We start from the raw sequence: 16,566 nt of genomic DNA on the forward strand, positions 1-16,566 counted from the left end.
CCTGCTGGTTATTTCCAGCATTTTCTGTTTTGATTTCTATCCTGCATTTTGTCTTGATTTCATGTGTCTCTCTCACTGCCTGCCTTCCTTGTCTTGATTTGAGTGGAGGGGAATTAGAAGAATGCAAAGATCCCTCAGTAGCTTTTACTATCAGACCTCCTCCACAGGGGACTGATTGAGGCCTCGTCCAGAGGGGACCGACCGAGAACTCGTCCAGAGGGGAATAACCGATGCCTTCCCAGAGGGGAAGAAGGTGGGATGTGCTTTTAAGGAATCTTTATTTAATATATTAAAACAATGAAGCCAGTTTTTGAAAATGTCGAGGAGACCTGGCGTGAGCTGAAGTAAGCGGTGGAGTTTTATTAAGACAACAAAGGAACAACAACAATAACTTGCATTTATATAGCGGCTTTAATGTAATGAAATGACACAAGGCAATTCTCAGACAAAATTCGACACTGAGCAACATGGAGATTTTAGGGGAGCGGGCCCAAAGCTTGGTGAAAGAGATAGGTGTTAAGAAGCGTTTAAAGGAGGGGGAAGGAGAGTTAGAGCTGCGAGGAGATTTAGGGAGGGATGTCCACAATTTATGGCCTTCACAGCTGAAGTCATGGCGCCAATGTGGAGCAAGAAAAGTCGAGAATGTGCAACAGGTCAGAGGTGTGGAGAGATCTCGGAGGGTTATAGGGACACTTGTTACAGAGTGTGACTCCTCACTGCAAGATCCAATCACTGTACACAGGGACACTTGATACAGAGTCCGAATCCATACTGGGAGAGACAAACACTTTACACAGGGGCATTTGTTACAGAGTCCGACTCCTCACTGGGCGAATCACCCACTGTACACAGGGTCACTTGATACAGTGCCTGATGACTCACTGGGAGAGACACACACTGTACACAGGGACACTTGTTACAGATTCAAATGCCTCACTGGGAGAGACACACACTTTACACAGGGACACTTGTTACAGAATCTGACTCGTTACTGGGAGAGACATGCACTGTACAAAGGGAGACTTGTTACAGAGTCTGTCTCCTCACTGGGAGCGTCACACACTGTACACAGGGACACCTGTTGCAGAGTCTGACACGTCACTGGGAGAGACACAGATTGCACACAGGGACACTTGTTACAGATTCAGATGCCTCACTGGGAGACACACACACTGTACACAGGGCCATTTGTTACAGTGTCTGACTCCAGACGGGAAGAGACACACACTGTACACAGGGACACTTGTTACAGAGTCTGACTCCTCACTGGAAGAGACACACACTGTACACAGGGACACTTGTTACAGAGTCCGGCTCCTCACTGGGAGAGGCACACACTGTACACAGGGACACTTGTTACAGAGTCCGGCTCCTCACTGGGAGAGACACACACTGTACACAGGGACACTTGTTACAGATCCTGACTCCTCACTGGGAGAGACACACACACTGTACACAGGGACGCTTGTTACAGAGTCTGAAACCTCACTGGGAGAGAAACACACTGTAAAAAGGTACACATGTAACAGAGCCTGACTCCTCACTGGGAGAGACACCCAGGAGCACTGAGTGCAATTGTCAGTGTCCCACTGCAGCCCAGACTGAGCCCCACCCTGGGCCCATCCTGTCTGTGCATTCAGCCCCTGACCTCCTGCAGAAGCAGCGCTGTGGGCCCAGTCGGCAGATTCTTGGTACACTGTGGCTGGGCCTCCGACATCACAATGGGAGATGACGGGCGCTCTCACAGATCCACTCTCAGGTCACGCTCTATTCCCCGCAGCGCGCTCAGAATTCTCTTTCCGGTTGAATTAAATTCATTTTCCCACAGCCTGAAACAGATTAAAGTGTAAACAGGAAATAAACAGATTGAACAGCATTGTAAATATCAGGGAGACTGGGGTTAATATTTCAATAATAATTACAGACAAATGTTACACATAAAAGTGACTGAATCCCATTGATATTTTATATATTACATTAAACATTAACACACTCACCGGATCCGCTCTAGACTCTTGCAGTTCAGTGTCAGGTGGCAGAGAGCGAGGACAGATCGGTCTGTGAAAGAGTTTGACCCCAGGGACAGATCCCTCAGTGACCGGTTTGTACTGAGAGCGGAGGCGAGGTCCTCGGTACAAGAATCTGTGAGACAGACACCACACAGCCTGGGATTCAGGGAGAGAAATAACAGGAATCAGTGTAAATCCCCAGTGTTTATTAATAATACTTTTACTGATACTAATAATAATGCTCAGTGTCAGACAAACAGTTATTATAAACACAATCTCACACAGTCTGTCACTTACTCCAGTTCCTGTATTTTACAATCCAGGTTCCTCAGAGCCGCAGACAATAGTTTTATTGCTGAATCTCCCAGTTTATTATTTCCCAGGCCCAGAACCATCAGTGACCGGTTTGTACTGAGGGCGGAGGCAAAGACCTCGGCACAAGAATCTGTGAGATCGTTATTATCCAGCCTGGGGATCAGAGAGAGATATAACATGAATCAGAGTAAATCCCCAGAGTTTATTAATAACACTATTACTATAAATAATAATAGTGTACAGTGTCGGAAAACCAGTTATTATGGGCCAGAAATTCGGGTTGGAGGTTGCGCCCGCGATCTGCACTTACCTAACGCGCCGGCTGTTGTGCTGTGGGCCCGTGTGGGATTCTGATCCTGGGCCTCCTCCAGGTGCCAGCATGCAGTGCTTGCATATCCCAGGGGCGCAGTTAGTTCGAAGCATCGCCTGGGATCATGTGGTCCATGGAGAGCCAATCGTAGCAGGGAATCTCTGTTCTTAGATTTGACAGGAAGACCTGTCAAATCTATGAATAGAGATCAGCCCCAAAACCGAACTAAATCTTCAAATACATTTTTTAATAAATCACATTTTTAAAACAACTATAAATTACATAAAATAAATATTTTAACCAATAATTTAAATTTTTGGAAAAATTAATTACAGTTTTTAAAGGGGCTAAAAATAAACTTACCTTTCTTTAAATTATTTAATAATAATAAACCTGTGGAATAAATGTTTTAATTTTACTTAATTCACCACTTACCTTGTTAAAAACAGGCCCGGCGCACGCGTCCTACCTGTGAACGACTTCCTTCAAGGGAACAGAAGTTCCGGTTTCCCATGCATGTGCAGTGCATGCACAAAACTGGCACTTTTGTTGGCCCTGCCTGTGAGTACCCAGCGTGTACTCACTCGTGGGGACCCGATTTTCTGGCCCATTATAAACACAATCTCACACAGTCTGCTACTTACTCCAGTTTCTCTATTTTACATTTCGGGTTCCTCAGAGCCTCAGACAATATTTTAATTCCTGAATCTCTCAGTTCATTGCCGTTCAGTCTAAACGCAAAGAGAGAGAGATAAACAAACTGAATCAAACACCGGATCTGATATATTTTTCTCTCTCGGATATTACAACAATCACTGAAAGTACTCCAGGGCATTAATAAACAGATTTCTCTCCCTGTGCGGTTCTGGTGCGGCCGGGTTCGGTGGCGGGTCGGGTGCGGCCGGGGTCGGTGGTGGGTCTGGTGCAGCCGGGGTCGGTGGCGGGTTGGGTGCGGCCGGGGTAAGTGGTGGGTCGGGTGCGGCTGGAGTCGGTGGTGGGTCTGGTGCGGCCAGGGTCGGTGGCGGGTCAAGTGCGGCCGGGGTCGGTGTCGGGTCAGGAGCGGCCGGGGTTGGTGGCGGGTCGGGTGTGGCCGGGTACAGGGTCGGGTCGCGGTCTCGCTCTGGAGAATGCGAGGAAGCAGGATTGATTATGTCATTTAATGACACTCACATTGAGATTGACCATTGTGCTACAGTATTGAGGTGCTGCAAACACTGACAACCTCTGCACCTAGGATCTCCCACAGCAAACAGGGTGATTCTCTTCACTTCCGTTGGATGGAAGAGACCAATGCAGCCTCGTTGCACATTGCACAGTGGGGCTCAAGCAGGAATGTCATTAGGAGGACCAGGCTGCAGTGGTGCAAACCTTTCAATGATCTCAGATCACAAAACATTACTGCAAAGCCACACTCAACCACATCCTGCTGTGCCACTCATCACATCCCCTTCACTCTGCCTTCCCTGCCCTACTCCTGAACATTCTTACTCACACCAACTTACCTTGCACCTCCACCCATCCCTCTCTAACTTTATTATCACATCCCCATCTCACTAACCAAACTTCACACTCTCACTCATCCTAGTCAAAACATATCAACTAACAACACACAAGGATAGGCACTTGTATGTTTTAGCCAATGTTCATGTGAAGTTTCTCTTAATGTGGTGTCAAACATTGAAATCTTTATTTTCAAGACTTTCCATTGTTCGACACATTAGTGTGCACCTTTGGATGTGGCTTATTGAGTTGCAGTGAATGGTGTCTCATAACGGTACCCCCTGCAATGCTGACGAGTGTGGCAGGAATGGTTTGGTCATGTAGGGATGCTTTAAGTTGTTGGTTTGGGCTGGTGGCAACCTGGCGCATCATGTGGCATCCTGGGGGTGCAGCATCAAGTCAAGAAAATCTGGCCATGCTGAGGCCATCTCTGGCGTCCCGGAAAGCAATGTGGACAGGTGTTGATGCCCTCTATGCTGTGCAGCATCAGGAGTTGCGGAACAGTTTGGTGTTGTTGGTGGTGCTGCTGGTGTTGGGGCTGATCGTGGTGGGATTCTGAGGCACAAAGTGAGACAGTATTTTCCTTAACCATGCTGATGTAATAGATGGCAGGTGAACTTGAGATGACAGAAGCGATCTGTCAATGGTGAGGGAGGTGGTAAAATTGAGGGGATACTGGATAGAGAGTTTGCTCCAAACACTTGCAAACTGCATAAAGCCCACTCTGTCTTCCAAATGCAGTGACCAGCAGCTTCTGAGCTTGGAAAGTGAACAGCTGTGAGATGGGAGATTTTATAGCACATTTCCAGCTGTCAAGTAATCAAATGATTCTATGACCATTCAACTACCGCCCTGTTTACCTGACGTGATCCCCGAGCAGCGTGGACCACGTGGGCGACCTGGTAAACTCTGAAGGTGAGCTAAAATAGTTGTTAATCCTTTGTTAACAAGGTCATAATGAATTGAATTCCACCACCCCCCCCCCCCCCCGACCCACGTCGCTGTCTGTCAGGTCTGCTCAGCGCTGACAGATCCAGGAAAAATCCAGTTTTCCTATCGACCCGCCACCGATCGCGCCCGCTGACCCCCGCAAAATTCCCCCCTATTCCTGTCACTGGGGATGAATCTCATTCTGTCCAACTCCCCATATATTCAGGGACTGTACGTAAATGTATTTATTAAGTAAAATGCTGTCTGTATCATGCCTTTAAATATGCCTCAGTCCGGTTTCATTCCCTGATGATCAGAATTACCCTTCTGGAGCTCAGTGACTGGCTCCATCATGTCTGGGAAATCCTGTCTCATTTATGCTGCTCCATAAATCCCGGATTTTATGGGAATGGGGCGATTTTCATGAATTATATGATAAAGCGGTGATACCCTGTACTTTATGCTCTGTGCATTATATTAATCTAGGGGTGAGTTACATTGTGAAACGCTAACTGCTGCTGTAAAAATCCGTCCCCCAGGATTTTATATAACAGGGAGGATTAATTCTTAAATAAAAGCAGAAAAATGTGGAAATACCCAGCAGGTCAGGCAGCATTTATAGAGAGATAAACAGAGGTAAAGTTTCAGCTCGACGACCCTTTGTCAGAACTGGAAAAAGTTACAGGTATAACAGATTTTTAAGCACTTGTAGGGGCAGGCAAATGTGCGGGAGGGGGTAGTGGAGGAAAGAACAAAAGGGATAGTCTATGATAGTGTGGAAGAAAGGAGAGATTAAAAGACAAAAGGGATGATGGTGCAAGAAAAAGGAGGTGGTAATGGGACAAGTTAAGAAACAAAAGTTGAATCTAGATGAGATGTGAATGGCAATGGGCAGTGAATACGGTATACTAAATTGCAAGATGTACAAGTAAATCACTGTTTTACCTGGAAGTGTTTGGGGTCCTGGATGGTGGGAAGGGAAGTGGTAAATGGCGGGTGTTGCATCTCCTGTGCTTGCAAGGGAAGGTGCCGTGGGAAGGGGAAGGTTTGTTGGGGGTGATTCAGGAGTGGACCAGGGTGTCGTGAAGGGAGTGGCCCCTTCGGAATGCTGAAAGTGGAGGTGAGGGGAAGATGTGTTTTGTGGTGGAATTATGCTGGACGTGACGGAAATGGTGGAGGATGATCCGTTGAATGCGGAGGCTGGCGTGCTGAAAGGTGACAAGGGGAACCATATCCTGGTTCCGGGAGGGAGGGGAAGGGATGAGAGCAGAATTGCGGGAAGGAGAATGGACATGGTCAAGAGCCATGTCCACTATGGTAAATGGGAATCCAAGTTTGAGGAAAAAGGAAGACATGTCAGAATCAATAGTATGCAACGTGGCATTATCAGAGCACCTGCGGCAGAGATGGTAAAACTGGAAGAATGAACCAGTGTCCTTAAAGGAAGCGAGGTCAGATGAAGCTGTGGGTGTCAGAGGGCTTATAATGAATACAAAAATGCTGGAAATACTCAGCAGGTCAAGGCAACATCTGTGGAGACAGGAACAGAGTTAACATTTCAGGTCGATGACCATTTTTCAGAACGGTGATGAAGGGTCATCAACTTGAAACGTTAAATCTCTTTCTCTCTCCACAGATGCTGCCTGACCTGTTGAGTATTTCCAGCATTTTCTGTATTTATTTCAGAATTCCAGAAACCGCAGTATTTTGCTTTTGGTTTAAAGTGAATGTTTTTCAAAAGCTGCAATGGAGTTTATTCTGTCCCGTTACAAGTTTTATAAGTCCCTGTGTTCCTAGTTTATAGTGGAGTGGTGTAACTGGCCTGAGAATTTTTGGGTAATTTTCGGAAGTTCCTTCCCCGATTTGGGCCTCACAGCGTTCACTCCCTCCGGTTTACCCAGGAGCCGCCCGCTGTGTGTGAGGCCCCACCGCTGGCCAGTGCGTGTCTGTACTCCGGGACTAATACCCCACAACACGTTAGATTGGAAACTTTTTACCGGCTGACAGAAGATCCTGAATATCAATCCTTACTCAATGTTCAGGACTGTGTATAGTTGTAAATGTTTAGAGCTGAAATATTTCCCGATTCCACAATATTCCCAATCCAGGAAACTAAACCCTTGACATGACACACCCTGCATGCTATTCGAGTAAATATTGAACAGTTAGTGATTTAAACTTGGGTTTCTCTCCTGTTTCCAGTTGAATTGGTGGGTTTGGAAAATATTTTAAATTCATTTTATCTTTACTGCCGGATTATATTTTATGCTTATCTTCTGCAAAACAGCCTGATTAAATATGATTTATTGTAATTAAATTATCAGACACTCAGGCCTAGAAATTCAGTTGCGTTTGTGCCCACTTATTGGCTATAAAGTGGTTTGCGCCTAAAGTTTTTTACCGCCCGAAATTCAGATGGACCCTAACATCGGCGTTAGCCGGTAGCGCTGCGCCGGCACCGATGACGTCATCGGTGTGCGCAGCACCCCGGTTGCAATGCTATTCCGGCCCGATGGCCAAATTCAGTTGCGGCCGCCTCGCCCGTGGCAGCCGCAAACAGCGTTTGTGAAACGGGGTCTTGCAGCTCCGAAAGGCCGGCGCATAAAGGTGGAGCGGCGGCCGGCCGCTTTCCCGGTGGCCACCTGGCCGCACCTCCCTCCCCGGACTCCTGCACCACCCCCCCCGCGGCACTGATGTCTGTGTCCCGCGAGCCCGGCACTTCTCCGTGGTGCCGGGCTCATTTGCCGGGGGAATCCACGGGTGATCTGACGGCTGCAGGCAGCTCCTCCTTAAGAGAAGGAGGAGGCCTGCAGTACCCCAGCCTGCCGCACCGCATCAGGTGCCACAGCGGGAGCTGAACGCCTGAAAGTGACATTTAACGCCCCTAGTGAGGCGGCCAAACCCTGCAATAGCGCCCGCCGCCGTCTTGGCCCGTCGCAACTGAATTTTAGGCGGGCGCTACGGGAATCCTGGCGAGCACTAAATTTCGGGCGCAAAAAACCTGGCGGGGCCATACCGAATTTCTAGGCCTCAGTGACCTGTATTTGCTGATCCGACAAACACTATAAAATCCCTACTTGTCCATAAGGATTCATTTGAGATTCTCCAGTCCACAGCGATTACAGACTATTGCCTCTTATTTTTGGTCATATTTGTATCGAATCTGCTTCTCTCTTGTTTGACTGAACTGTTTGTTTCCGTTCATTATGGAGAAACAACACAATCTGTGACTGTTCTACAATTCGCCCAACAGTTATAGACAAATAACAGTTACCCCAAAGCCAGGCATTTGTGCAGTACAGGTCCAAGCCGCTGGAGCCCTTCACACTGAATGTAACAGTTCTGCATATCGAGGTCTTTTACTGTATCACAGAGTCCAATGACATGAGACAGGACCGCACAGTCAATTGGGGTCAATCTTAATCCACGAAATGAAAGTGTTTTCACAGATCCGACTGTGGCCCGAGCCAATGCTTTATTCTGAGACTCAAACAGGTAGTGGAATGTGTTCAGGAGGTTCCTTTTATCAGTTTCACTCCCTGTGTTCCCAATCTGTCCTTCAACATTCTCCTGCACCCAGTCAATCACCCGGCATGTGGTTTGATGAAGAAATGGACCCATAAACTCCTCCAGGGGCCGAGCTGCCTGTGGGGAGGAGAGACCAGCAGCAAAACGGAGAAATATCTCAAATCGCCCATCTTCCTTGCTGAAAGATTCTCTGAGGAGTTTCAGGATGTCCCCGGGATCTGGAGTCAGGAATTGTGCGAGTGCGGCTACAAACTCTTGGATGGTGAGGTGTGGGAATGTGTACACCACGCTCTGGGCAGAATCATCTCTCTCCAAAAGTTCCATCATGAACCCAGACAGGAACTGGGTAGGTTGCAGATTGTACTTGTTCAAATCTCCATCTCTAAATACAATCTTCTTCTCGGAGACTCCTGTGAAGGCCATCTCACCAAGATTCAGTATCACAGCACGGGGGCTTTCAATCTCTCGGCCATGGTTTTTCAGAATGTTGTAGATATAGTAGGAATATAGTTGGGTAATGGTCTTAGGAACTCGCTGCTGATTGCTTTCTCTTTGTGTAAAGAATGGACCCAGTGACAGACCGAGGATCCAGCAGTAGGAAGGGTTGTAGCACATTGTGTACAGGATCTCGTTCTCTTCCACGTGTTTGAAAACAGCTGCTGCCACCTCCTGATCTTCAAAAAACTTGTTGAAATATTCCTTACGTTCTTCACCAACAAATCCCAGGATTTCAACCCAGACACTGATCTCAGCCTTTTCTAATAAATGTAATGCAGTGGGGCGGCTGGTCACTAGCACTGAACATCCTGGGAGCAGCTTGTGCTGTATTAAACTGTACACAATGTCAGACACTTCACACCAGCATTCGGGATCTGTGCACATGTGCTGAGGTTCTGTATTTCTCCGATTGTCAGCAAAATTGATCCTGTCCTTGAATTCATCCAAACCATCGAATATAAAGAGCAATCTCTCTGGGTTCTTCCAGAGCTCTCCCAGAACATTCCCAAAGTAAGGATACAGATCCAGTATCAGATTCCTTAGGTTTATTCTATAGCTAATAGCGTTCAAATCCCGGAATTTAAAGCTGAAAACAAATTGAAAGTGTGGATATATTTTCCCAGTTGCCCAGTCATGAACAATCTTTTGTACCATTGTTGTTTTTCCAATCCCCGGGACTCCGCTCACTGCTCCTGAACTCCCAAAATTGGACTTACTCCGGGAAAAACTGCTCTGGAACAATTGATCAGTTCGGATTTTCTCCAGCTCTTTCCGGAGGTGTTTCTCTCTCCACTCTTCATGGTCTCGGCCTCTTGCCAGCAGTTCATGTTCTACAAGTGTCCGATCTCGAACAGTAGAAATGACCGTTAGCTCAGCGTATCGATCAACCAGCTGGAAAATCTTAACCTTCTCCTTTATTAGGATAGTGTTCACTCTCAGTGTTTCAGTTTGTTCCCGCAGTGTTTCCTTGTGTTTCTGTTGAAGATCTTCAAATAGAACAGACAAAAAATGGTCTCAATGTTAGTTATATATTCTAAGAAATCTCCGATTTACTGTTTACAGTAAAATGTCACAGGATCTACTTCGATATTTTAATCAAGGACAGTTAGAAAAGCAAAACAGTTCATGTGAATCTTGGTTGACAGAGTACATTTCTGAGAGATGATCCAAATCTACATGGGACACTAATATTTACTTAACATGGTGAGCTGGGTGAAGGTGAAATGTTCCCTCTGATGGTGAATACTATCTGTCGCACAATGTACTGCCGACATCTCATTACAAATCCACAGGTGAATCTGGTTTTATGGCTGCAGTGGTTATAATGGAAAAATCATTGAACCCCCAACCAGCAGAGCTGAGCTTTTGTATAAATAACAAATCGGGAATTGGGCAGCACTGAGAGAGGGACAGGTTCAGAATGTACTGATTGGGCAGCACTGTGAGAGGGACAGGCTCACAATGTACTGATTGGGCAGCACTGAGAGAGGGACAGTCTCACAATGTACTTACTGGGCAGCACGGAGAGAGGGACAGACTCACAATGTACTGATTGGTCAGCTCTGAGAGGGACAGGCTCAAAATATACTGAGTTGGCAGCACTGAGAGAGGGACAGGCTCACAATGTACTGATTGGACAGCACTGAGAGAGGGACAGGCTCACAATGTACTGATTGGTCAGCTCTGAGAGGGACAGGCTCAAAATATACTGATTGGGCAGCATTGAGAGAGGGACAGGCTCACAATGTACTGATTGGTCAGCTCTGAGAGGGACAGGCTCAAAATATACTGATTGGGCAGCACTGAGAGAGGGACCGTCTCACAATGTACTGATTGGGCAGCATTGAGAGAGGGAAAGGCTCACAGTGTACTGATTGGGCAGCACTGAGAGAGGGACAGACTCACAATATACTGAATGGGCAGCACAGAGCGAGGGACAGGCTCACAATGTACTGATTGGGCAGCAGTGATAGAGTCACACACTCACAATGTACTGACTGGGCAGCACTGAGAGAGGGACAGACTCCCAATGCACTGATTGGGCAGCACATAGAGGGGGACAGGCTCCCAATGTACTGATTGGCCAACACTGAGAAGGGACAGGCTCACAATATAATGATTGGGCAGCATGGAGAGAGGGACAGTTTCAGAATGTACTGATTGGGCAGCACTGAGAGGGGGACAGGCTCCCAATGTACTGATTGGGCAGCACTGAGAGAGGGACAGGTTCAGAATGTGCTGATTGGGCAGCACTGAGAGAGGGACAGACTCACAATGTACTGATTGGGCAGCACTGAGAGAGGGACAGGCTCACAATGTACTGATTGGGCAGCACTGAGAGAGGGACAGGCTCACAATGTACTGATTGGGCAGCACTGAGAGAGGGACAGGCTCACAATGTACTGATTGGGCAGCACTGAGAGAGGGACAGACTCACAATGTATTGATTGGGCAGCACTGAGAGAGTGACAGGCTCACAATGCACTGATTGGGCAGCACTGAGAGAGGGACAGGCTCACATTGTACTGAATGGGCAGCACTGAGAGAGGGACAGATTCACAATGTATTGATTGGGCGGCACTGAGAGAGGGACAGGATCACAATGTACTGATTGGGCAGCACTGAGAGAGGGACAGACTCACAATGTACTGATTGGGCAGCAGTGAGAGAGGGACAGGTTCACAATGTACTGATTGGGCAGCACTGAGAGCGGGACAGTCTCACAATGTACTGATTGGGCAGCACTGAGAGAGGGGCAGGCTCACAATGTACTAATGTTTGCTCATCTCTTGGGTGAGCTCTTGGGAAATTCTATACATTTCCTGTTAACACGTCACAGGGTATTGTTAGTGTTATTGTGAAGGTAAAAAGGGGATTAACAACAATAACTTGAATTGATATAGCCCCCTTAACTTAGTACAAACGACCCAAGTGGCTTAGCAGGAGAATAATCAGATAAAATGAAACACCGAGCCAAATAAAGAGATATTAGAACGAGTAACCAAAAGCTTTGTCAAGGAGGTAGACTGTTCAGCGTGAAAAGGCGATAAATGAGGTGGATAGGGTTGGAGAGGGAATTGCAGAGTTCAGGGTCGAGACTGCTGAGAACACAGCCGCCAATAGCAGAGGAGTGAAAATCAGGGATGCACAAAGTTCAACATTGAGGAGTACAGAGATCTCGGAGGGTTGTAGGCCTGGAGCAGATTGTAGTGATAAGGATGGGTGAGGTCATGGAGGGATTGAATACATCAATGATAATTTCAAAAGCATGGTTTTGCCAGACCGGTAGACAAAGTAGGTCAGCGAGCACATGGGTGATGGGTGAACGGGACTTGGTGCGAGCAGATAGGCACAGCAGAATTTTGGATAAGCTCAAATTTACAGATTGGTTGCTTGGCAAACCATGGCGTGTTGGAATAATTGTGACTGGACATAGCAAAGGAATAGATGAGGATTTCAGCATTAGATGGGCTGAGGCAGGGGCGCAGGCAGAGAATTTTACCGAGTTGCAAATAGGAGGTATTGTTGATGGAGAGTGTATGGGAGTGAAAGCTCAGCTCAGGATCTAATAGGATGCATTGGTTGCTAACTTTTTGATTCAGATCACACAGTTGACAGGAAGAGGGATGGAGTCCGTGGCTAGGGAATGGAGTTTGTGGCCGCGACCAAAGATAATTGTTTTGGTTTGCCAATATTTAACAGGAGGAAGTGTTTGCTCAGCCAATACTGGATGTTGGACAAGCTATGTGACACATCCGAGAATTGGAGCACGTGAGAGAGATGGTGGTGCGGTAGAGCAGGATCTCTTCAGTGTAATCTGACATTTTGTTTTCGGATGATGTCGCCAAGGAGCAGAATGCAGATCATAAATAGGAGGGAACCAAGGATATATCCTTGGGGGTTACCAAAGGTGCAGGTGCAGGAGCGGGTAGAGGAGAAAATGTAGGAGATTCGATTATTTTGCTACGATTGGATGAGTCATGGACATCGAGTCATAACGGCACAGAAGGAGACCATTCGGCTCATCGAATCCATGCTGGCTCTCTGCAGAGCAATCGAATCTGTCCCAATCCCCCGCTCTATCCCCGTAGCCCTGCAAGTTATTTCCCTCAAGTGCCTATCCAGTCTATTTTAAAAACATTGAATGTGTCTGCTTCCACCACTTCCATCAGCAGTGAGTTCCAGCTCATCACCACTCGCTGTGTAAAGAGGTTTTTCCTCACATCCCCTCTGTAACTCTTGCCCACAACCTTAAATCTGTGTCTCCTATTCCTTGTACCATCAAATAGTGGGAACAGCCTTTCCCCATCTAGCCTATCCAAACCCGTCATAATATTGTACACATCTATCAAATCACTCCACAACCTCCTTTGGTCTAATGAAAACAAACCCAGCTTCCCCAACCAGTCCTTGAGCTAAGATCCCCCGTCCCCAGAGCCATTCTGTTAAATCTCCTCTGAACCCTCTGAGTGGCCTTCACATTCTTCCTAAAGTGTGTGGACCAGATCTGGGCACAGTATTCCAGTTGTGGCCTAACCAGCGCTTTATCAAGATTCAGCATTTCATTTTGACTTGTGCACTCAATCCCTCTATTTATGAAACCCAAGATACCATATGCTTTGCTAACCACTCTCTCAATATTTCCCGCCCACTTCAGGGACCTATGCACATTAACTCCCAGGGCCTTTGTCCTTGCACACTCTTTAAAACTGTACCATTACATTTAAATTGCCTCTTCCTGTTCCTTCTGCCAAAATGCTTCACCTCACACTTCTCTGCATTAAATTCCATCTGCCACTTGTTTGCCTATTCGGCCATCCATTCGACGTCCTGATGCAATCACTTGGTATCATCCAGGCAGTTTGTCACACCCCCAATTTTGGTGTGAGCAGCAAATTTAGAAATTCTAAATGTGTTCCAATATCCAGCTTATTTAGATTCATAGGTATCAATACATAAAGCAGTGGCCCCAGCACTGACACTTGGGGAACATCACTGTCTACCATCCTCCAGACTGAAAAGCAGCCATTTACCACAACTCTCTGTTTTCTGTCCCTTAGACAATTCCTTATCCAAGCTGCCACTGACCCACCTTTTCCATGAGCCTCAATTTTTATAACCAGCCTTCTATGTGATACTTTATCAAACACCTTCCTAACATCCACGTGGACAACATCCACTCCATTCCCTTCATCAATCCTCCCTGTTATTTCATCAAAAATTTCAATTAGTTTAGTCAAACATGATCAACATTTTACAAATCCGTGTTGCCTCTCCTTAATTAGCTTAAACCTCTCCAAATGCCCGTTAGTTTTATCCTTGATTATTGTTTCTAAAACCATACCCACTGCTGATGTTATAATGACCGGCCTATAGTTACTAGGTTTGTCCTCACACCTTTCTTGAACAATGGTGTCACATTTGCCACTCTCCAATCCTCAGTCATCTCCCCTGCCTCTAGGGAAGATCTGGAAATTATGGCCAGCACTTCCGCTATCTCCTCCCCAAATTCCCTTAGCAACCGGGGATGCAAGCCACCTGGACAAGGCGACTTATCAACTCTAAGCAAACACAGCCATTCTATTAAATCCTGCCTATCAATTTGCAACCCTTGCATTGCTTCTAACTTTTCCACTCCTACCGATATTTTATCAGCATCCACTTCCTTAGTAAACACCGATACCAAGTACTCATTGAGTATTCTAGCCTTGTCTTGCACCTCTAAACATATAACATCTTCTTTGACTCCAATAGGCCCCACCCCGCCTCTTACTACCTGCTTACTGCTTACATGACGGTAGAAGGTTTTTGGGTTCACTGTTATTTTAAACTCCATTCTACTCTCATATACTATCTTTGCCAATCTTATTTTCATCTTCACTTCCCCTCTCAAGTTAATGGCCCAGAAATTCGGGTCAGGGGCTTCCCGCGGGTGCAAGCCCCCAACCTACACTTACCTAGCGCGCCGGCAGTTGAGTTTTGGGCCTGTGTGAAATTCCTCTCTGGGGCCTGGCCCAGACACAGACGCACTGTGCTTGCATATCCCAGGGGCATAGTTAGTGCGATGCATCCCCTGGGATCACGTGAGCCATGGGAAGCCAATCGGAGGAGGGAAAAGCCCAGTCATAAGATTGACAGAAAGACCTGTCAACATGTATGAATGCCGAGGGCTCAAAACAGTTATTAACCTTCAAATAAATTTATAAAAAACATCACACTTTAAAAAAAAACTATAACTTACATTAAATAACTATTTTAAACAATAATTTAAAATTTTGAAAAAAATAATTTTATAAAAAAACGGGGCTAAAAATAAACTTACCTTGCTTTAAAGTATTTAAAAATAATAAACCTGTGGAAAAAATGATTTAATTTTAATTAATTGAGAAGTTACGTTTTAAAATGCAGTCCTTACGCCTGGTTTTTACATTTCTAAAATCTAAAGACTTACCCTCACGGAAAAACCTGTAAAAAAAACGGAAGTTCAAAGCGCACGCGCAGACTCCCGCGCGCATGCTTTCGACCTCTGAACCCCTTCGTTCAGGGGATCGGAAGTGCCGCTTTCCCACGCTTGCGTAGTGCATGCAAGAAACCAGCACTTCCACCGGGTCCACGCGTGAGTACCCCATGCGTATTCACGTGTTGGGACACAAATTTCTGGGCCGTTGTATTTCGCCTGGTTCTCCCTTGAAGAATTCACCTGACATGCATCATACACCCTCTTTTTCGGTTTCATTATCTTCTCTATCTCCCTCCTTATCCATGGAGCCCTTGCTTTGTTTTTTTTAGCCTTCCCTCCTCTTGGATTGTTCCTAGCCAGTACTTGGAACATCTCCTCCTTAAAGATCACCTATTGTTCCATTACAGTTTCCCTGGCAGTTTGGATTCCATTTTACCCTGGCTAGGTCCTTTCACATCTCATTGAAATTGGCCCTACTGCAGTTTAGAAGTTCCACTCTAGATTTTTCCTTGCTCCTCTCCATTGCTAATATAAAACATACGATACGATGATCAGTCGTACCCAAGTGTTCTCCCACAGAAACTTGGTCCACCTGGCCCACCTCATTCCCCAGCACCAGGTCCAGCAATGCCTCCTTCATAGTTGGGCCAAGAACATACTGGTCAAGGAAATACTCCTGAAGACATTTCAGAAATTTCTGCCCCTGCATTACCTTTACAGTAGCATTATCCCAATCGACATTTGGATAATTAAAGTCCTCCAATATCACCACTCTATTGCTCTTTCATATCTTTGCGAATTCCCTGCAGATTTGCTCCTCCACCCCTCTCTCACTATTTGGAGGCCTATAGAATACCCTCAATAGCTTGATCATATAGCCTTTCTATATCTATATCTTTTTGTTGCTCAACTATAAACAAATTGATTCTGTCCTTGTCCCCTCAAAAACATCCTCCCTTTCCAACACTAAAACGTCTTCCTTAATCAGCACTGCCACTGCACCTCGCTTTTTTCTT

The 16,566-nt window shown here is 46.3% G+C and overlaps 1 protein-coding gene across 1 annotated transcript in view; it reads right to left on the bottom strand.

Moving 5' to 3' along the window:
• Positions 1 to 335: 335 nt before the first annotated feature.
• Positions 336 to 16,566, bottom strand: part of LOC147092430 (NACHT, LRR and PYD domains-containing protein 3-like) — a 92,500-nt gene continuing 76,269 nt past the window's right edge. The window contains exons 7-11 of the mRNA XM_085975916.1: positions 8,339 to 10,076; positions 3,279 to 3,365; positions 2,307 to 2,477; positions 1,998 to 2,165; positions 336 to 1,829 (exon numbers count right to left, since the gene is read on the bottom strand). Coding sequence (XP_085832042.1) covers positions 1,742 to 1,829; positions 1,998 to 2,165; positions 2,307 to 2,477; positions 3,279 to 3,365; positions 8,339 to 10,076 — 2,252 coding nt within the window. The 3' untranslated portion in view covers positions 336 to 1,741. The remainder of the gene's footprint in view (positions 1,830 to 1,997; positions 2,166 to 2,306; positions 2,478 to 3,278; positions 3,366 to 8,338; positions 10,077 to 16,566) is intronic.

The sequence above is a fragment of the Somniosus microcephalus genome, unplaced genomic scaffold (genome assembly GCF_052327205.1).
Source record: "Somniosus microcephalus isolate GS21.2 unplaced genomic scaffold, FLI_Smic_1.0 unresolved_chr2, whole genome shotgun sequence".
NCBI classification, from domain to species: Eukaryota; Metazoa; Chordata; class Chondrichthyes; order Squaliformes; family Somniosidae; genus Somniosus; species Somniosus microcephalus.